General features: G+C 43.7%; 1 protein-coding gene across 1 annotated transcript in view; it reads right to left on the reverse strand.

Moving 5' to 3' along the window:
- The window catches only part of GALNT10 (polypeptide N-acetylgalactosaminyltransferase 10), a 181,596-nt gene that overhangs the window by 24,767 nt on the left and 134,490 nt on the right, over positions 1–22,339 (reverse strand). Inside the window, exons 5-7 of the mRNA XM_038740400.1 lie at positions 14,029–14,214; positions 11,567–11,750; positions 9,854–9,971 (exon numbers count right to left, since the gene is read on the reverse strand). Of these exons, the coding sequence (XP_038596328.1) occupies positions 9,854–9,971; positions 11,567–11,750; positions 14,029–14,214 (488 nt within the window). The remainder of the gene's footprint in view (positions 1–9,853; positions 9,972–11,566; positions 11,751–14,028; positions 14,215–22,339) is intronic.

Genomic DNA, 22,339 nt, shown 5'->3' on the forward strand with positions numbered 1-22,339 from the left:
CACCATTCCTCTTCCCCACCCGCCACCTCCTCATCCACTTGTCAGCTGTGTGACCTTGGGCAAGCCACATAACTTCTCTGCACCTCAGTTACCTCATCTGTAAAATGGGGATTCATTCATTCATTCATTCATTCAATCGTATTTATTGAGCGCTTACTGTGTGCAGAGCACTGTAGTAAGCGCTTGGGAAGTACAAGTTGGCAACATATAGAGACGGTCCCTACCCAACAGTGGGCTCATGTTTGTACGGATTTATTACTCTGTTTATTTATTTGACTTGTACATATCTATTCTATTTATTTTATTTTGTTAATATGCCTTGTTTGGTTGTCTGTCTCCCCCTTCTAGACTGTGAGCCCACTGTTGGGTAGGGACCATCTCTATATGTTGCCAACTTGGACTTCCCAAGCGCTTAGTACAGTGCTCTGCACACAGTAAGCGCTCAATAAATACGACTGATTGACTGATTGCCAACTTGTACTTCCCAAGCGCTTAGTACAGTGCTCTGCACACAGTAAGTGCTCAATAAATATGACTGATTGATTGATTGATAGAAGGGGGAGACAGAGAACAAAACAAAACATATTAACAGAATAAAATAAATAGAATAAATATGTACAAGTAAAATAGAGTAATAAATAAATAAACAGAGTAATAAATAAATAGCGTAATAGAGTAATAAATAGAGTAATAAATAAATAGAGTAATAAATAAATAGAGTAATAGATTAAAACTATTAAAACTGTGAGCCCCAAGCGGGACAACCTGATCACCTTTTATCCCCCCCAGGGCTTAGAACAGTGCTTTGCACATAGTAAGCGCTCAACAAATACCACCATTATTATTATTGTTATCCCTGCCCTTGCGCCACAGCCATCACCCAAACCATAACTCCTTCTGGCACTAACTCTTTCTGACAGTGGGACTCCTAATGGCAAACGTGAAATGGCTTCCTCCTGGATTCACATTTTTTTCTGGGGTTTAGGAAGAAGAGAGAGAGAGGAAAAAAATAAAGAGCAATTCTGGATCCCTGGGCTCTGATAATGGTTCCTTTGCTACTGCTGGTGGTCGTGGGGACTAGGATGGAGGGAGGGTGGCTTTCGGGCGATCGAGGGCTCATTCAGTTTTTGGTTTTCTGCTTCTATTCTCTTGGCCTCTGCCCCTTTGCAGTCTGACCCTAAAAGGCCGGGGCCAATAATGGGCCTTGTATTTGAATATGTGAAACACAAACCAAGGCCACCCACTTTGAAGAATGGTTGGTGGGGAGGGTGCTGTTCCCCCCCAGGGCTAAGACCTTTATGGAATACAAAATGCTCTGGGCAGAATGCATCCCTTGTTCATGGCAGGCAACTTTCCAAACTGCTGGAACGCTGCCGGAACACGTGCACCAGGGGAAAACAGAGAGCCCTCACAGCAGCATGAGCAAACCTGTGACATGAAGTTGGCAATGGATTTCTGGGCAGCTCCTATGGAGCTGGGCTTCTCCCGAACACCTGCAATGAGGGGTCCGAGATGAGGGTAGCTGGGAGGCGGATGCAGGAGGAAACACATTTCCCATGCAGATGGATCTTTGGATTTATAGCTGGTGCTGCAATACCATAGGATTTGTGCAGGAATCACAAGAATCCCCACCCCATGTGTGCATATTCTCCTGTGGATCAACAAAGAGGAATTTAGTGACTGGTGAATGTCTTCAGGAGTTGATGTCTGAGTCTAAAACAATTTCGATAAAAGCATCTTTCTCACTGATAGGAGAAGGTCGAGCAAGTTGACCTTATGATAATGCCAGAAAACTGGATAACTGAAAGCTTGTACAATCTTTCCATCACTTGGAACAGGTATCTGAAGGCATGAAAGGGCTTTACAGATGCTCAAGCATATACTTTAGCAAGACTACACATACAAACAAATAACTTGGAATATAAGAATTACATTCAAAAGTAAGAGGTCCAAACAGAAGAGAGGAGTCACCTTTCATTGGACTGGGATTAATTATTTTTTGGTTTAAGTGACAGGCTAAAAAAGCTACCGTCCAAGGTATCTAATCAGTATGTGGACAGTCCGGTGCTGGAGGGAATGCAAAACGACCATTAGTTAAAGATCTAAATTTGCTTAGGTGGGTGCACTGTGAGGAATTTTCAAAGTGAGGTTACAAAGGATCCTCGATGGAAGATGCGTTCTTCCAAGTGCCAGGTAGTAGACACTGAAAGGAAAAGGAAAAGGAAAAGGAAAGGAAAGGAAAGGAAAGGAAAGGAAAGGAAAGGAAAGGAAAGGAAAGGAAAAGTTCCAGTCATATGCCCAGAGTACTGGTTTCACAAATCGCTGGAGCCTCTTTAGAAGACAGCCAAGTGCTTTAGTAGTCAGTTTATCTTTATGGCATTTATTAAGCACTTACTATGTGTCAAGCACAGTTCTAAGTGCTGGGGTATATACAAGCTAATCAGGCTGGATACAGTCCCTGTATCACATAGGCCTCACAGTCTAACTGGAGGGAGGAGGATTTAATCCCCACTTTACAGTTGAGGAAACTGAGGCACAGAGAAGTTAAGTGAACTGTCCAAGATCACACAGCAGAGAAGTGGCAGAGCTGGGATTTGAATCCAGGTTCTCTGATTCCAAAGGCCTGTGCTCGTTCCACTAGGCCATGCTGTTTATTAGTTGTTGAAAGACTAAATGGGCAGTATTAAGCAAGTGGGTGGCAGGGGACCAGGAGAATAATCTCTGACATCAAAAATATCAGATTAGTAGGGACAGGATGGGGATGATGGCTCTGGGTTTACTCACCACGCATCACCAACCGCCCCCCAAATTCTAGGATTTTAAGGCTTCATTTTTTGCTCCAAATTAGAGTTCTTTACATAGTGTAAATATCCCAAAATTGCTCATATTTGCCCCATGTGGCCTTTGGGAGGGGGGAACTCCCCCTTGAGTGCTCTAGCTTTCGGGGTACGATTTGCCACTGGAAAAGGAAGACGTCTATTACAGTGTACTATCCTGGCCTCTGTTTTTTTTGAATGCTAGAATTAAGTCCTTTGCTATGAAAGGTGAGGTCCTAATGATAATCATAACAACAATGATAAAAATACAATGGTATTAAGCACTATGTGCCAACTACGGTACTAAACACTGGGACAGATATAAATTAACCAGTTGCTGCTGCCTGTGGGGCTCACAGACTAAGGGGGAGGGAGATGGGGGATTACTGAATCCCCCTTTACACAGATGAGGAAACTGAGGCACAGAGTATTTAAATGACTTGCTCAAGGTCACACAGAGCAGGTAAGTGGTACAGCCAGGATCAGAATCCGGGTCCTGTGATTACCTGGCCTGGGTTCCTTCCATTTGGCCATGTGATTGTGCCTGAAAAGACCCATATGGGATAGACACACTTCACACTCTGGTATTTGTTAAGCGCTTATTATGTGCCCGGCACCGTACTAAGTGCAAGAAAGTGTAAACCTCTGTGGCAATAATGGGCTTGTCCCATATCAGATCCACCTGTGTTTCTGACTCTGCCTCATTACATCCTAAACTTTTAAAGCCTCTGTTCTACAAGAGCAACTCCTGTTCTGATTTCTGCCCAGTAGGGAGGTCTGTCTGCTGTTTTTTTTTTTTTGTTCTTTGTTTTAATAGCATTTATTAAGCGCTTACTATGTGCAAAGCACTGGGGAGTTTACAATGTGATCAGGTTGTCCCACAGGGGGCTCACAGTTAATCCCCATTTTACGGATGAGGTAACTGACGCCCAGAGAAGTTAAGTGACTTGCCCAAAGTCACACAGCTGACAAGTGGCGGAGCCGGGATTTGAACCCATCACCTCTGACTCCAAAGCCCGGGCTCTTTCCCCTGAGCCATGCTGCTTCCCCACACTGTCTCCCTATACTGTTTATCACTCTGCTACACACATTATGTCTTTTCTGGAGGGCAGTTCCCTTGTGGGCAGGGAATGTAATAATACTTATGGTATTTGTTAAGCGCTTACTATATGTCAGGCACTGTACTAAACGCTGGGTTGGAAACTAGCAAATTGGGTTGGACACAGTCCCTCCCATGTAGGGCACACAGTCTCAATCCCCATTTTACAGATGAGGTAACTGAGGCACAGAGAAGTGACTTGCCCAAAGTCACACAGCAGACAAGTGGCTCTACCAACCCTGCTGTATAGTACTCCCCGAAGCACTTAGTACACAGTAAGCACTCAATAAATTAATTGATGAATGTTAAGTCTTTAGCTTGGTTTTGGAGAGCACACCTCTGGATATCTTCAGTTGCAGGGTTTTTTTTTATGGTATTTATTAAGTGCTTACTATGTGCCAGGCACTGTACTAAGTGCTGGGTGGATACAAGGTAATCGGAATGGACAAAGCCCCTGTTCCACATGGGGCTCACAGGCTTAATCCCCATTTTACAGACGAGAGAACTGAGGCACAGAGAAATGAAGTGACTTGCCCAAGGTCACACAGCAGACAAGTGGCAGAGCCAGTATTCGAATCCAGGTCCTTCTGACTCTTGGCCCGTGCTCTATCCACTAGGCCACACTGCTTCTGTAGGCCTCTAGACGTATCAGGTGCCGCGAGGTGGTACTGACACATCTCCGGTCTCGTTGCATGTCACTGTCAAATCTCTGAGTCATTTTCCACGAAACCCCTTGATGTCTCCTTGCCATACCCACTGCCTTGATGGCAGCTTGGTAGTCGGTGTCTCTGAAAAATGCCTACTTTCTGACGAAGTCTTTACTCACGCCTGGGGGATTTTGTTCCAGTAGGACTGCTGTGAAACTATCACCCCATGCCTTATAGGTTTCTTTATTTTCCAGGAGCTTGACATTTAGCTGTCTTGAAAGTTTGGACGCCACTTTGCTCTGTACTGTGGGGCAGCCTGAGTTTGGAGTGTATGAACAGACAATCAGTCCGGCACCTAGCCCCTCCACACCTGAAGTAATCTGTAATGGCCAATTTTCCTTTCCTTTTCCTCATTAATCTAGAGTCCACAGGATCTTTCTCGGTACCACTACCCTGCTGGTTCAATCTCTCATCCTATCCCGGCTGGATTACTGCATCAGCCTCCTCTCTGATCTTCCAACCTCCTGTCTCTCCCCACTTCGATCTATACTTCACGCTGGTGCCCGGATCATCTTTGTGCAGAAACGCTCTGGGCATGTTACTCCCCTTCTCAAAAATCTCCAATGGCTACCAGTCAACCTACGCATCAGGCAGAAACTCCTCATCCTCGGCTTCAAGGCTGTCCATCACCTCGCCCCCTCCTATCTCACCTCCCTTTTTTCCTTCTACAGCCCAGCCCGCACCCTCCGCTCCTCTGCCACTAACCTCCTCACTGTGCCTCGTTCTCGCCTGTCCTGCCGTCGACCCCCAGCCCACATCCTTCCCCTGGCCTGGAATGCCCTCCCTCCACACATCCGCCAAGCTAGCTCTCTTTCTCCCTTCAAAGCCCTACTGAGAGCTCACCTCCTCCCGGAGGCCTTCCCACACCGAGCCCCCTCCTTCCTCTTCCCCTCCCAATCCCCCCTGCCCTACCTCCTTCCCCTCCCCACAGCACCTGTAAATATGTTTGTACAGATTTATTACTCTATTTATTTTACTTGTACATATTTACTATTCTATTTATTTTATTTGGCTAATATGCTTTGTTTTGTTGTCTGTCTCCCCCTTCTAGACTGTGAGCCCGCTGTTGGGTAGGGACCGTCTCTAGATGTTGCCAACTTGTACTTTCCAAGCGCTTAGTACAGTGCTCTGCACACAGTAAGCGCTCAATAAATACGATTGAATGAATGAATGAAAGTGGTGGAGGCGGGATCAGAACCTATAACCTCTCCCAGGCCTGGGCTCATTAAGCCACACTGCTTCTCTTGTCACTTCAAACTTGACATGTCCAAAACAGGACTCCTTATCTTCCCACCCAAACCCTGTCCTCCCTTCAAAGCCCTACTGAAAGCTCACCTCCTCCAAGAGGCCTTCCCAGATTTAGCCCCCTTTTTCCTCTCCTCCTCCCCATCCCCCCCGCCCTACCTCCTTCCCCTCCCCACATCACCTGTATATATACTTGTACAGATTTACTACTCTATTTATTTTACTTCAATAGCCAGTCCTTAATCAATCAATGGTTTTTACTGAGTGCTTACTGTTAGCGGAGCACTGTACTAAGATTAGAAGAATCCAGGTCCTTTAACTTTAACCTTTTCACTATGCCATACTGCTTCTCAATTAATTGCTTACTTTTTATCCTTTATGCCTAGTCCCTTACTCTTTTACATATTATCTATTTGGTAATTTGTGTTTGCTCCTTTCCCTCATTACATGGTAAATTCTAATACGGCAAGGTACAGTTTATGACTCTACACTAGGAGGTACTCAATAATTGTTGTTGATGATTGCTGGCTGTAGTAGAATTAGTATTTATTAAGCACATACTATGTGCAAAGGAAAAGAACACATGGGAGAGAATTAGGTTCCTTATTTAAGAGCTGTAGGTCTCCCTTTCAATTACATAATCACTGCCTGTTTACCTTGGTAAACAGAACCATAAGATTTCCCAGAAATTTCAGAGAGTTTCACCCCTTTGGTTTCCCAAGTTCTTTTTAATCAGAACAAACCTCCTATTCTAGGAATCGGAGCAGAATTATGTATCTATCAGCCTCAGATGAATGCGCCGATTTATCTTAATTTCTTGAAAATACACAGAGTCTTTCAGCCGAACCTCCATTTTCTGTCCCCAAGAAGAAAAGGGATATTTTTTTTGCCAAGATTAATCAGCGGGAATTGAGCCTTCCACGAATTACCTGCTTGGGCCTGAAATGGAACCCAAACGAATGAAGTTGCCTTGTTTTCTGCAGATCAAGCAGTGGCAGGCTGAGGCGGCAGGCTGAGGCTGTCAGCTGGGACACGATAACAAAGGCAAAGACAAAAGAACTTGCAGATGTGCTGTCGTCGCTCTTGGAAACTTGGACTTTCAAGGGGGTTAATGAGAGAAAGAAAAGTGTTCTCCTTCCTTCTGGAAGTTATATCATTATACCACCACACTTACTCATTACAATGAATGAGATAATTGGATCAAACTGAAACAGGAGTTTCAAAGGTTTCTTTTTTTAATCTCTCCAATCGCAGGATTAGAGACCACCAATATGGCTTTAATAGTCAGTCTTTGGTAAATAAACAAGTGGGGGGAAATGCCATTTGTTCTGTAGCAGTTCCACCTGACTAGCCCCATTAGATAAGTCATTAAAAGAGCACAGAGCAAAATCATTTAGGATTTTGAGGTCGTTGAGAAGAACTGCTATGCTCATTCACAGTAGGGAGGAGGTGAAGGGGCTTGTTGGAAAGGGTCTCTTTAAGCAGGTTTCACTTTGCTCACTCATTTTTCCATATGGAATCTAGTTGGACACCCTCCACCTCAGCGTCCAATTTCCCAGTTTCATTTGGAAGGACAAGGCTTTGGCAAAAAGCCTGAGAAAGTGACTTCCCAATATTTGACTGAATTTTAGTTCAAGACCAGGTTCTTGAACTCGGCTTCTCCATTACAAATCTGAAGAGGAACTTGTGGATAATGCAGGAGATAGTATATTAAGGTGGCCAAGTGCCATCCCTTGTGACAAACAGAAATGACCACGGGGTACACTGGCTGATGAATTAAGGCTTTGTCTTCTCTGGGACATATGTTAAATGCTTTCAGAGAGAGAAAAAAAGCACTACTCCCTATTAGTTGAGCAGAGGACACTGCTTTATTCAAAGTATTTTGCTATAAAGATTTAGGTTATTAAACCCTTCGTCATTCTGGCTTTCTGACCCCCTACTTTTCTAATCAAAAGTCAAGAGAGGTTGCAAAGTGTAGGATGCCAAGTTCAAAACTGAATTCCTGCGGTAGATGTCCTAATCGAGCAAAAACTCCTCACTCTCGGCTTCAAGGCTGTCCAGCGCCTCGCCCCCTCCTACCTCACTTCCCTTCTCTCCTTCTCCAGCTCAGCCTGCACCCTCTGCTCCTCTGCCGCTAACCTCCTCACTGTACCTCGTTCTCACCTGTCCCGCCATCGACCCCCAGCCCTCGTCCTCCCCCTGGCCTGGAATGCCCTCCCTCCACACATCCGCCAAGCTAGCCCTCTCCCTCCCTTCAAAGCCCTACTGAGAGCTCACCTCCTCCAGGAGGTCTTCCCAGACTGAGCCCCCCTTTACCTCTCCTCCTCCCCATCCCCCCTGCCCTGCCTCCTTCCCCTCCCAAAGCACTTGTATGTATTTGTACAGATTTATTACTCTATTCATTTTACTTGTACATATTTACTGTTCTATTTATTTTGTTAATGATGTGCATATAGCTCTAATTCTATTTGTTCCGACGATTTTGACACCTGTCTACATGTTTTGTTTTGTTGTCTGTCTTCCCCTTCTAGTCTGTGAGCCCGTTGTTGGGTAGGGACCGTCTCTATATGTTGCCGACTTGTACTTCCCAAGCGCTCAGTACAGTGCTCTGCACACTGTAAGTGCTCAATAAATACGATTGAATGAATGAATAAATGATAGGAACTCTATCATATTTGTGTGGTTATCCCTTTGAACTCTACGGACTTTCAGAGGGGGTATCACTGGGGTAGGGCAGAGTGGCCTCAAGCACACAATAAGCGCTCAATGAATACAATCGATTGAAGTAGCCCTCTAGTTTTCAACATTCCCCTGGAATTTGCTTCCTCTCTCTCTTCCTTCAGCCTACAAACAATTGGACTCCTTTTTCCCCACTGTCTGGCAAAACTGCCGTTATCAACGGCCTACACAATCTTCTCTATGTCTCGACTTTCTCCAGTTCACAAGTGGACGATTCCATTTCTTCCTCCTTTGCACCTTCTCCCAGGGGAGTGGATGAAATAATTGCACTGGGTCTCTAGAGATCTCCAACTGAAAGGTACTACCTAAGGATGCTCAGGTCTGAAAGCCCATCTTAATCGGGCCTTAAATTCCATCTTTGCTCCCATGTGGGTACTGAGCTTTTCTTCATCAAGTATGAAAGTCTGTATTTCCTCCCATATGAAGAGAGAACCTTTTCTTTTCCCCTCTGCTGTTGATAATTAATTTTAAAGCCTTGGGTCACCAAGTCCGGGTGAAAGACAAGTCATAAAACAAAGTTGCCTTGATAATAGATGGTCTGACTAAAGAGATTCTCAGGTTTCAGGGACAATTCATCATGTACTTTGCACGAGTTCTCATCTGTTTGGCTTTTTTCATTTTTCCTTAAATGTGAAGTTCTAATCACTAAGCATCATGTTGTATCTTAGAGAGAGGAGAGGGTCTTTCCAAATGCAAAGTTGGAAAAATAGAGTAAGCCTTGGAAAAGGAAAAGGAAATGCCACAGAGGTAACTTTGTTTGCAGGAACAGATCTGTCACTGCCTCGAGGCACTAGTGCCAAGTTCTCTCGTCCTCAGGCTTTGGTTAGGGCACTGAAACCTGCTCATATAGTCTCTAGGGCACAAACTGCAATTGAAATAAAAAATACACACAGGTATCTTGTATTATTAGTGAAATAGATTTTCCTTTTTAAATTTTTCTGTAAAATCACCATCTCTATTTCTGCCCCCAGTTTTCTGCCCACAGGGTCTTCAGAACAGCTTGCCACTGCAAGCGCCACAAACGGCACAGCATTTTCCGTCGATGCTACTGAGACACCGCTCTCTTGCTGCTATTTAGCATGTCTCCAGGGTTTTTGAGCCCAAGTATTCTGGGATATTTCCATCATGCTTGACACAAATAACATTCTAAAAAGGTCAAAAAAATCCCCCAAAGCAGCCCAGAACTCTACCAGATTTCATGTTTGCAGTCTAGTCTAAGGAAAATGTGACTTTCTGAGATAGCTCACCTTAAAAGAGATTTCATACTGTTCTCCTCCCCAGATCTCCAGCCCAGCATCGTAGCCGCCAAGCTCCCAGAACCACTTTTTATCCACAGCAAACAGTCCCCCAGCCATGACTGGAGACCTACAGGGAAAAAAAACAACAACTCAGTATCACAACTCAGAACCCAAATGCAGTCATCTTGCCAGGCAGCATTGGAAACACCCCTTGGACGTCTGCATCCCAATAGGAAGGATCCTTTGTTTCTAGCATTCCAAAGCAGCATGGCTTAGTGGAAAGAGCAGGGACTTGGGAGTCAGATGTCGTGGGTTCAAATCTCAGCTCCGCCACTTTTCATTCATTCATTCAATCGCATTTATTTAGTGCTTACTGTGTGCAGCGCACTGTACTAAGCTCTTGGGAGGTACAAGTTGGCAACATATAGAGACAGTCCCTACCCAACAATGGGCTCACAGTCTAGCAGGGGGAGACAGACAACAAAACAAAACATGGAGACAGGTGTCAAAATCGTCAGAACAAATAGAATTAAAGCTATATGCACATCATTAACAAAATAAATAGAATAGTAAATATGCACGAGTAAAATAAATAGAGTAATAAATCTGTACAATTATATATACAAGTGCTGTGGGGAGGGAAGGAGGTAGGGTTGGGGAGGAGGAGAGGAAAAGGGGGCTCGGTCTGGAAAGGCCTCCTGGAGGAGGTGAGCTCTCAATTTATCAGCTGTGTGACTTTGGGCAAGTCACTTAACTTCTCTGTGCCTCAGTTACCTCATCTGTAAAATGGGGATTAAGACTGTGAGCCCCACGTGGGACAACCTGATTACCTTGTATCTACCCCAGCGCTTAGAACAGTGGTTGGCACATAGTAAGCCCTAAACAAGTACCACAATTATTATTATTATTATATTTTCGCTGCTTCTCCCCCCAAGGATGCAAGAAGCCACATTATCTTTGTGGAAAGGGACAGAGTAGGGCTCCTCTCAATGGAAAATGGCAGCATTTCCAGAATCTATGACTCAAAGCTGCAGTGACAAACATCAAATGATGAGCAGTGGATATAGTAATTCACATAGTGCTCCCACCCTCCGGACTTCCAAAAAGGCACCAAAATTTAAAGCTAAGCCTCTTTCAAAATGTGCTTTCTCTCTCTTACTCCAATCAATGGTACCTATGGAGAAAATGAGGCCATCATTCAAAGATATTACATACCCTTGAGTAATAATAATAATAACAATGATATTTGCCAGGTGTTTACTATGGCCCAAACACTATTCTAAGTGCTGGGATAGACACCAGACAATCATAATGGATTGAGTGCTCTGGATGTTTTAATGCTGACATGCCTGTAGGTCAAGGAGGGCTTTCAGAAGTTTCTCGTGCTTACTCTCCAACGCTCGGGAATTAGTGGAATTTGTTATCATCCAACTGGATTTTGTCCATACATTACATTGTTGTTTCTAACTTGCTGTTCAGAACTGGGTAACAGATAGATACACGGAATCCTAGATGATATTTTTTGCAGAGAGGACAGCATTTTCCATTATTTATACGAAAGCCAACGAGTAACAGCGTGAGCCAAATCACCGCAGCAGGATACAGATAAACAGGCAAACAACTAGGAGTCACACTCAACTGCTAAGAGCCCTTTTTTTGGTAGTACCGGTGCTTGGAGACTCTCTGAGGCACTGGGGCCCCTCCACATTTGCCCACACTTACTCAAACGGGTCACTGGGGTCAGGTTTCTGCAACTCCTGGGGAATCGGGATCCTCTTGTAATACATCTCCCAGTCAAATGCTCCCCTCATGGCATCTCCCGCCTGGGTCTCATACCCAAAGTGGTCATGATCGATCACGTCGATCATCGGGCACACGATGGTCTTGCGGTTCCGGGCGATGCGATCTGTCAAGGCCACAGACACGTGTTAGGAAGGGAGCAAATCTGGAGCCCTTGAGTGGCAGCTCCGGGAAACTACGGTATACAGGCCCTTGCATTTTTTTTTCCAGTCCTATTTGTTAAGTACTTACTATATGTCAGCACAAGGGCTGGGGTAGGTACAAGTTAATCAGGTCGGACAGAGTCCTTGTCCCACAAGGGGCTCACAGTCTAAATAGAAGGCAAAATAGATATCGAACCCCCATTTTACATTTGAGGAAACTGAGGGAGAGAGCAGTTAGTTGACTTTCCCAAGGTCATACAGCAGACAGTGGCAGAGCTGGGATTGGAATCCTCTGACTTTCAGGCTCGTGTTCTTTCCACTATGCAACACTGCTTCCCACTTTAAAGGACATTAGGTGTACCACAAAATGAAGTTCCGAGCCTGTCCGGGGGCAATTTTCCTCAATACGAACTTAGCTTTAGAGCTGCTGCAGCACCATACAACAGACCCCCTTCCCCCACAGTCAACTTACTCCTAGAGATGTTTGTTTTTTTCTCATCGCAGAGTGAAACTCATTCCAGTTTTCCCTATGTTTAACTCCTTCAATTTCAGGTCAGTCTGGGGCTGATGACAGGTGGTCCTAGCCCTAATTCTCTGAGCAATTGACCTCCTGAACTTAGATCTTCCAACTCATCTTCGGGTATCCCTTGATTAGAGTTTGGGAGCTTAGCTTGGCCTGTCATGTGGCACACACCAAGGAACTGGGATGTGTTTATTCCACATTACTGGGGTGGAAAAGCATTGAAAAAGTCCAACAAGGGAACAATACTGCATTTATTCTCCTGGGGTAAAAAGTAACTCTTTCTTGATTCTCCTTAGAAAGATTCATTAGAGACAGATTTTCTGCTTTAGGCTCCCTTGGGCTTACTCCCCTCCCACTGCTACTTCTTGCATTGCCCTTTTGGTGGTTCTCTCTTTCCCGGGACTTTTGGGAGGTGAGCACAGCCAGGGAAGGTGGATGGAGATAAATGCAGTCCCGAGTGCAGGGTTGTGCTGGATGGGGCTTCTTCAGCCCAGCCTGAATCAGCCGGGTACCTTTCCCCACCCTTCCCCGACTGATCCAGCTGCTCAGATACTGAGTCCACAGCTGCTCCCTGAACCTGAGCCAGATTTGTGAAGTGATTTGTGCCACTTGCTCACTCCTCGCTTCCACCACTGCCACTGGGGTGCACGTTCCAGCGTGGACAAGACTGGACAAACGAGGCTGGACCAGCCCTAAAGTATTTATGCCACCTGAACCATGGGCTTGTGTTTCCACTGGGCTATGGGGAGAGAGCCTTTGGGTGCTGGGGTGGGGAAAGTAGGAGACGGAGAAAGAGAGAAGCCCCTCCCCGGGGGTTTCGGTTCCCCGTCTGATAGGTGGGAGGCTGGGGAAGGGATAAGACGACCAACTTTCGGCCCAGCCAGTGCGTGGCCTAGTGGCAACGGCACGGCCTGGGGAGTCAGAGGACGTGGGTTCTAATCTCGGCTCCGCCACTGGTCTGCTGTGTGACCTGGGACAAGTCACTTAACTTCTCGCAGAGAAGCAGCGTGGCTCAGTGGAAAAGAGCCCGGGCTTTGGAGTCAGAGGTCATGGTTCAAATCCCGGCTCCGCCGCTTGTCAGCTGTGTGACTTTGGGCAAGTCACTTGACTTCTCTGTGCCTCAGTTACCTCATCTGTAAAATGGGGATGAAGACTGTGAGCCCCACATGGGACAACTTGATCACCTTGTAACCTCCCCAGCGCTTAGAACAGTGCCTTGCACATAGTAAGCGCTTAATAAATGCCATCATTATTATTACTATTATTATTATTCTCTGGGCCTCAGTGACCTCATCTGTAAAATGGGGATTAAGACTGTGAGCCCCACATGGGGCAACCTAATCACCCTGTATCCTCCCCAGTGCTTAGAACAGTGCTTTGCCCATAGTAAGCGCTTAACAAATGCCAACATTATTATTGTCTGGGCCTCAGTCACCTCATCTGTCAAATGGGAATTAAGACTGTGAGCTCCATGCGGGACAGGGACTGTGTTCAACCCGACTGGCTTGCATCAACACCAGCACTTAGTTGCAGTGCTTAGCAGTGGTGAACGCTTAATACCAAAATTATCATTAGTGATAGTTGCCACTTGATTTGGGTAGAAAACAAATTTTGCAGGTTCCTGGTTTGCTGCCGTGGGAAATTTCCCGGAGAAAAGGCAAGTAGGTGGCTTGTTCTGCAATTCTGAAGCTCATTCTTGCTGAAGATGGCTTCCTTACCTAGCAGTGGGGGGAGCCAATTGACATTAGCTTCACAGTGTGAGTCTAAGAAGGTAATGACATCTCCAATGGCCACCGAAGCCCCGAGCATTCGAGTCCTTATCAGTCCTTCTCTCTTCTTGGTCCGAAGAATCCTCACCTTGGGAAACCGCGCCATGTAGTCTTCCAAACGCTTTCTCAGATGCTCTGCGAACAAGACAAAAAGGAGAAAGGCCCAAGAATAACTCCTTCAAATGTCGTGTGTCCATTGTCAGCTCAACATCCCTGCAACTCAGAGGAAAGCTAGGTTCCGGTCTAAGGGAGAAAAATAAAAGAGATGTGTGTTTTCAAGTTTACTGGATTTCAGATTTTATTCCCAGCAAGGATCATGAGTTAATGCGGTTGGGCATTTTCTTGATCCAGGTCTTACGTCACAGTAGGATTATGCTCCTGTAGTCCCTTTAGACTCATTCAGAGTTGCCCAGTTGTGTGCTTTTTCCCCAGGTTTTAATTTTGCCTTGAGATAAAGCGGGAGATAGAATGAAGGTCACTGTTGACTCCAAATAATAGGCAAAATCTTCTGAATTTCTTGCGTTTTCTGCAGCCAGAGTCTGGCTCTCGGCTTTGATGCTCGTTACAGTTGGGTTCCACAGACTAAGGCCAAATTCCGTTTTTTTCCTTTACACTCCAGTCTTTGATACTTAAAAACAATTTTTCCTTTTTAAAGTGCTCTTTGCGAAAACCTGACATTTCCCCCTACTTCCGGTCTCTAATTTAAAATCCTCCAGAAATCTCCACAAGACCAAATGCGTTTTGGCGTAATGTCCCTTACACCCTGTACAGCTGTGGCAATTAAAATATACGTATAGGTTAGTGGGCTCAATAAAATCTTTACTACTTATTGCTTTCTCATGAAGATTAATATGTCATTCCTCACCCTTTTCCTTTCACCTCAGAACAAGGCCTTTGCAGTAAGGAGAAATCAATCTATGCTAATTGAGCTGATAAATCTTCCTAAAGGAGAACTTCTAGAAGAACAGACAAGATATTAGCAGTCTTAGTGACATTTTAGATACAGTGTAGAATAGGCAGGGGCTTTGTCAAATTTAAACAAAAAAAAATCATAGCTGTCATCTTTGACTATAGCTGTTTCAACACAGGGTGAAACTGATAAATCATTAAAATGACAACCCTTTTCAACTCACACTACTTCTTCCACCAGATAGGAAATGGGACTTTCTCTTGGTTTTAGTCATCTAAAACCACAGAATTAGATTACCATCATTAAATCACCCTTGTTACAGATGGGCTTAGTAATTACAGATCTACTAATTAAGACCTGCTGGCAAGTTTATGGAAAAATCTGAATAATTATTTAGGGACGATTAGGCTTTTCTGTCTGCATTTGAATAAACATTTACATACAATCAAGACTGCTGCCTCTAATAGAGTGATTTTATTTCTCAAGTTTATCCAACAAAGAAAAACTTACATACGCTTGTATCTTGATTGGCTTTACTACGTCACAACTACTCTGCCTTAATTTTTCCTTCCTTAAAATGGAGATTACTCCTTCTGTGAATGGTTTTATAAGAATGGGCTATAATTGTATAGGCCTCTGAAGATCAGAAGGATAAGGAATGTGATGGTATCTTCCTACCTCCAATTCACAATCTTTAGTCTGTGGCTTCTGATCTCTCTCCTCGGCAACCACCAACAAAGGAAAACTGTAACAACTTTGAGAGGGAAATATAAACAGCCTTAAAAGACATTTAGGAAGCTAAGATTCTCCTTTCTGCACAAATGTTTTAGCAACAATGGAGCCCAGAGATTAAGGAGAATGAGGAAGCAACAGGACTATTTCTGATGGCTTTCTTAAGAGTTTGATGTCTATCTCCCCCACTAGACTGTAAGCTTCATAAGGGCAGGGATTGTGTTTACGCTGTACGGTACTATCCCAAGCACTTCCTACAGTGCTCTGCACAAAGTAAGCACTCAATAAATACCATTGATTTATTGATTTGATTTCTGGAAATTACCAAAATTTTGAGACCAGACTTACAGGTAAATATCAAATATGTGTTGGCTGACAAAGATGTTTTTATTAGCATCCCAGAAGAGGTGCACAGGGAATTCATAGCCATTACCCGGGTGAACTTGTTACTTGGGAGAAATAGCCTTGGTTAAAGAGATATTTGCAAAATTGCTTTAATCTCTTATTACAAGGTTCTTACTGGGCAAGGGGCATTGAGACATTAGATTACGCTATACATACTCTTACAGGCAGTTCCTCTGTTGCTTTAAATCTAAACTGATTTTCTCCTGGATTTAATCAGGATGCCAACTATTGGCTTACTTTCAGAGCTTAGAACAGTGCTTTGCACATAGTAAGCGCTTAAGAAATGCCATTATTATTATTATTATTATGATCATCATCGTCGATCATATTTATTGAGCGCTTACTGTGTGCAGAGCACTGTACTAAGCGCTTGGGAAGTACAAGTTGGCAACATATAGAGACAGTCCCTACCCAACAGTGGGCTCACAGTCTAAAAGGGGGAGACAGAGAACAAAACCAAACATACTAACAAAATAAAATAAATAGAATAGATATGTACAAGTAAAATAAATATATAAATAGAGTAATAAATATGTACAAACATATATACATATATACAGGTGCTGTGGGGAAGTTGTACATGTCGCCTAGCTGGTACTTTTTCAAGAAAGTTGTGGCAACTGGTTTGCTGTGAACTAATGAGCAAACTGATTAGTTAAAAAGTTAAAAAATACATCATTTTTTTCCCAATAAACCTAGTTAAATTCAAACACGAGAATTTCCATTTATAGTTCCTCACATTTCCTCACTTATTTTTAATGGCTCTTTGAAAATTCTAAGTAATCTGCTTTCCCATTTCACAGTGCACAATCCTTACGATGAATTCATTTATTGCAATAATGCAAATCCTACCATCACAAACACACTGATTTCTACCAAAACTGTCCCAACTACATGTTTGGGGTAGAACATGGAAGAACAATTAGTGAACACTCTTCCAGCAGCATGTGTCTCTGGAAACACCTCAACTGGGCATTATACTACACTGGATATGGGATAACTGCTTCAAAGCAGTGTGACATAGTGAAAAGCGTCTGGGCCTGGAAGCCAGAGGGCCTGGGTTCTAATCCCGGCTCCACCACTTGTCTGTTGTGTGACACTGGGCAAGTCACTTAACTTTTCTGGGCCTCAGTTACCTCATTTGTAAAAGAGGGATTAAGACTGAATGTACCCCAGCACTTAGTACAGTGCCTGGCACACAGTAAGTGCTTAACACCATTAAAAAAATTGGACTTTTCCTTAACACAAGAACACAACCCCTACTAAAGGACCAGACAATTTCATTAAAAAGAAGAGAAAGAAATGAGGAGAAATTTGAAAAAGAGGAAAATATCACTACTTTTGTCAGTTCTAAGGATTATAATTCCTAGAATGGCACAAAGTTTGATCTGGATCTGAAAAGAATGTCAACGACACATTTATATCTGATGATAAACTGTTTAAGCATTTTTGGAAAAAAGAAAGGAATAAGGCATCAAACTTTGGGATCTGATTACCAAAGTACCTTTCTTTAATTGACGAAAATCATTAGGACAAAGTAAAAAACATTCTAGTATACTACATTTTAATATATTGAGATGATATCCCTGGTGTGCATGCATCTTCTATGCCATTCTATGCCTCCCAAAATAACTGAGACTACACTACTATTAGATTGAGATTTTCAAGACATGGAGACACTGGCTTGCAGTTTTTGGTTACGTTAGATATACTGCACATTGATTAACATTACAATGTATACATAAATCAGTTGCTTTTTAAAATCAATAATCAGCACTCACAGCAAGAAGAGATTAGTTACACTGATAAAATAAATGGATTTAACAATCATCATCAATCGTATTTATTGAGCGCTTACTGTGTGCAGAGCACTGCACTAAGCGCTTGGGAAGTACAAGTTGGTAACATTACAAACGTGTAATCAACTGTTGTCTGACTCACTTTTCCTGGCTTGATTTTTGTGGGTGGGATTCTGGGGGTGGTGGTCGTGGGGGAGATACAGAATTTATTGCTATTTTTCAGTTAAAAGATTCACAGCATTTTGCGCTTCTGCTTCTACCAAATGAGTTAAGGGTTCCTTAGCCTCATGGGTTTCTTATTCTAAGACTTCAGGGGATTGAGGCCCTTATAGATTTTTCTTTTTTACTGCCAATCTGATGGGAAAGAACCACAGCTATAATATCCAATGCTGGTCTACTTATATTACTGCATTTTTATTGCTGGATAAAACAGCCAGATCTCTGAGCTCTCTCAGCCAGTGCATTGGTGCATTAAGAAGTTTGGGGAGGTAGGTGTGGGTGAAAAGAAGGAACGGGCTTGGGGAGTGTGAGTGGAACCACACTTGCTCTTACTTAAACTCAGTCAGTGGAGAAGACTGTTTCTAAGAGGTGGGGGACCAAATAGGAAGTTCCATTTCCTGGGTGGAGAACCTCCTGAAAAAAACATTTCCTTCATAAAGTCGTGTACAGGCTCAAGTCGGCTTGTGGTCCTGAGTCTGAGGTCTCGGGAGGCTTCTTTGCTTTGCTGGGGAGGGCTTCTTCTTTGAATTCAAGTTGGGCTTTGATACCCTTCCTCCTTAGAGCTCCGAGGGCTTTCAGGAAAGCAGTATGGCAGCTGAGACGCTCCAAATTCCAACAATCCACAGGAACAAGCCAATTGTTTCTGAGTAATCTGTCCACATGTGGCAGGATCCATTTGAAGTGAAACCTGGGATCCCTTCTGGCTCCCTCTGGTGCAAACTGAATCTCAGTCCGACTCTGATGCCTCAATACTGGGGTCCCAGCCGGAATTCCTACGATTCTCGGGTATAGTACCCCTTGCTACATTGTCCTCTCCCAAGCAGTTAGTATAGTGCTCTGTACACTTTAAGCACTCAATAAATATGACTGATTTCCTTCTATCAAAATTCAACAAAACCATTACCTTATTCAAGATGTGTTCCTAGATTAACCCCCTAAGATTAATCCCTATTAACTCCTATAGCACCTCAGCAAGTGACACAGTGGGCTTCTGCTATAATGTGGTACCTGACCTCCACGCCTCTGGGCACCATCGGGCCTATTCCACAGTTTCGTGTGGTGCAAGGTATTCCCTGGCTTCCAATTTGTATGGCACCAGGGTTTCCCTTAATAATAATAATGATGGCATTTGTTAAGCGCTTACTAAGTGCCAAACACTGTTTTAAGCGCTGGGGGGGGGGGGGGGGGGGGATACAAGGTAATCGGGTTGTCCCACATGTGGCTCACAGTCTTAATCCCCATTTTACAGATGAGGTAACTGAGTGATTTGCCCAGTTACACAGCTGACAATTGATGGAGGCAGGATCAGAACTCATGACTTCTGACTCCCAAGCCCGTGCTCTTTCCACTGAGCCACGCTGCCTCTCTAACCCTTACCTTAGTGCCCCTGTGGTGTCTGAGAGTCCCTTCTTTCCGGGTTTCCAGAATTTGGGGGGCTTCCAGGACCTGGGCTCTAATCCCGGCTCTGCCACTTGTCTGCTGTGTGACCATGGGCAAGTCACTTAACTTCTCTGTGCCTCGGTTACCTCATCTGTAAAATGGGGACTAAGACTGTGAGCTCCATGGGGGATGCTGTCCAACCCAATTTGTACAGTGCCTGGCATAGCAAGTGCTTAACAGATACCACAATTATTACTATTATTATTCCTGGGGGAAGTCTGGGGTTACCTATGGATCCATTCTATGCCTTTGCTATGATTTAGTGAGGTGCATGAAAGCAGGGTTAATGTTTTAAATATCTTTTCCATACATCTATATGGATTTTATGCCTCCAGTTTGATTGAGGGACAGCACAGAGACTCCTCCAAACAGTTCTGAGGTCAATATTTTGCACCTGTGGCTGCTCAACCTACAATGCTGAATGACTGGCATGCCCAGTTCCTGGGATGGAGCATGGAATCTAATTAATGAGCATTTTGGGACATTGACTACTCAAAACCCAAATGAATCACTAGGCTAAAAGGGAAGACAGACCACACCTTGGACAGTCAAAGAGGCAAATAAAAGTTAATGCAAATGCTGAACAACGAGGGAAACCACTCCAAATGGATGGATTGCCGAATAGGGTAGCTGGCTTGCAAACACTATAGTTTCCAGTGCCAGCTAACCTTCCTCCTGAAGGGAGGAACGGCTGAGGCAGGAGATCTTAGAAGAGAAAACTCTCATTTAATAATAATTATGAGCTTTTCTCCACCTGGAATGCCTTCCTCATTTCTTTCTGCTGAATAATGTCCCTCACCTTCATCCAAACTCTGCTCAAGATTCACTTCTAACATGAAAATTTTCCCAACTGGCTGCACAAAAATCTAAGTCACCTCTCACCCTCTTTATCAATCAATCAATCATGAGCATTTATTTAGCACCAGCTATGTATAGAGTGCTCTGCCCCTTCTCTGCTGTGTGACCTTGGGCAACTCATTTAACTTCTCTGTGCCTCAGTTACCTCATCTGTAAAATGAGGATTAAGACTCTGTGCCTTATGTGGGACAGGAACTGTGTCCAAACCAACTGCCCTGTATTTACCCCAGTGCTTAATACAGTGCCTGGCACAGAGTAGGTGCTTAACAAATACCACAGGGGAAAAAAAAGGAGCAACCTACATATGAAACACACCAAAAATATGCCTCCATATCTCTAGGAGTATCTATATCCATTTGTTTCATTTTCCTGTTTTAGAGATAAGCTTCTTGAGGCCAGAAACCATCGTCATTTATCTCCTATGTAACTATACACACATTGCTGATATACACCAAAAACATCTGGTTTCATTATCATCTTATTCCATCTGACCCTCTTTGATGGAGGTGCAACAGTAATAGCAGCTATTTGGCTAAAATCTGGGTAACCAGGGAGAGAGGAGAAGGATGAGGAGGAGGCCTTGATATTAGCCCTAAATGGCTAAATCAGCCCCTGAATAACTGAAAATCCAGAAAACTCCACTCTGGGACCAGAGTGAATAGTTCTTTGGATATCTGAGATGGCTTTAATAATGCAGAGGCTGCCATTCACTAGAAATTGCCAATTGCTTGTGCTTTTTCTGTGGGGGAGTTTTAAGTGCTCTGGGCAATTTGCAATTTCCTTAGACTCCTGGCCATTAAAGTCAAATCATTAATGTACTACTTCTCAGTGAAGGACTGACGGATTTATTCACTTGTATTTGTTCCATAGTTGGGTAATTTTTCCCTAATGAATGCACTTTAAGGTACTGACAATCTGGCGTGAGGGAGGGGGAACAAAAGAAAAAGCTTTAAGTAGAAATAGAGTCCGCATTTAAAGGACTCAGCACTCATTTGCTACAAATTTTCAGGGTCTACCTAGTTGCTTTGTTTTGGTTTTTAAATGCAAGGCATCTTGTCCTCATATACATCCGCCATTTTTCAAACCACTCACTTGGGTTTATGAGGTTTTCCTGAAGTTAAACCCTACCCATATGGCATTTCACCACCTGGAAGGGGTTTAATGTTTACCTGTAAACTTGAAGGTTTTGCTCTTCCACCTCGTTTATGAAGATATTAAATAACACTGGTACCGGCAGAGTTCCCCGAGGGTCCTCCCGATTCACCCTTCTCTTTGGTTTTCAATCTTTCTGCCTGATTTCTATCCACAACAGAACATTCCCTTTAATCCCTGGATTACTCAGTTTTTAAAAATAGTTATTGTTACAGAACCTTGTAAAACATCTTTTGCAAATATAAATACATCATGTGCACTTGTTCCCCTCTCTATCAGCTGGGATCTTGTCAACTTAACTCTAATGGTTTAGCAAAACACAATTTGGGTTAGCAGACCCCCCCAAAATTGGGTTTTTCAAAGTGTTCATTGATCCTAAACTACCGATTGGCTTGGCTTGGGTGCAAGACTTCCAGCCTGTAATTCGCATGGTCACCAATGAATAAACACTTCCTAGGGGTGAGATTTACAGAGATCGGCCAGACCTCCGTGTCAGTGACCGTTTGTAACAATGTTGCTCACTCTAGCCAGGAGTTCTGAAGCTTTCATGCTGAGGTCCTTCAGAATTTCAGTTTCTAGTTATTTGATTGTATCTACCTCATTATTTTGGTATAAAAACTCCCATGTGGTCACCACCATCTGACCTACTTATTCTGACCTGTCTACTACAAAAAGCAACTTGAGTGTGGAAAATTCTCTAATATCAAGCGCTTAGTACAATGCTCTGCACACAGTCAGCCTCAAT

The sequence above is a fragment of the Tachyglossus aculeatus genome, chromosome X1 (assembly GCF_015852505.1).
Source record: "Tachyglossus aculeatus isolate mTacAcu1 chromosome X1, mTacAcu1.pri, whole genome shotgun sequence".
In the NCBI taxonomy this organism is placed as follows: Eukaryota; Metazoa; Chordata; class Mammalia; order Monotremata; family Tachyglossidae; genus Tachyglossus; species Tachyglossus aculeatus.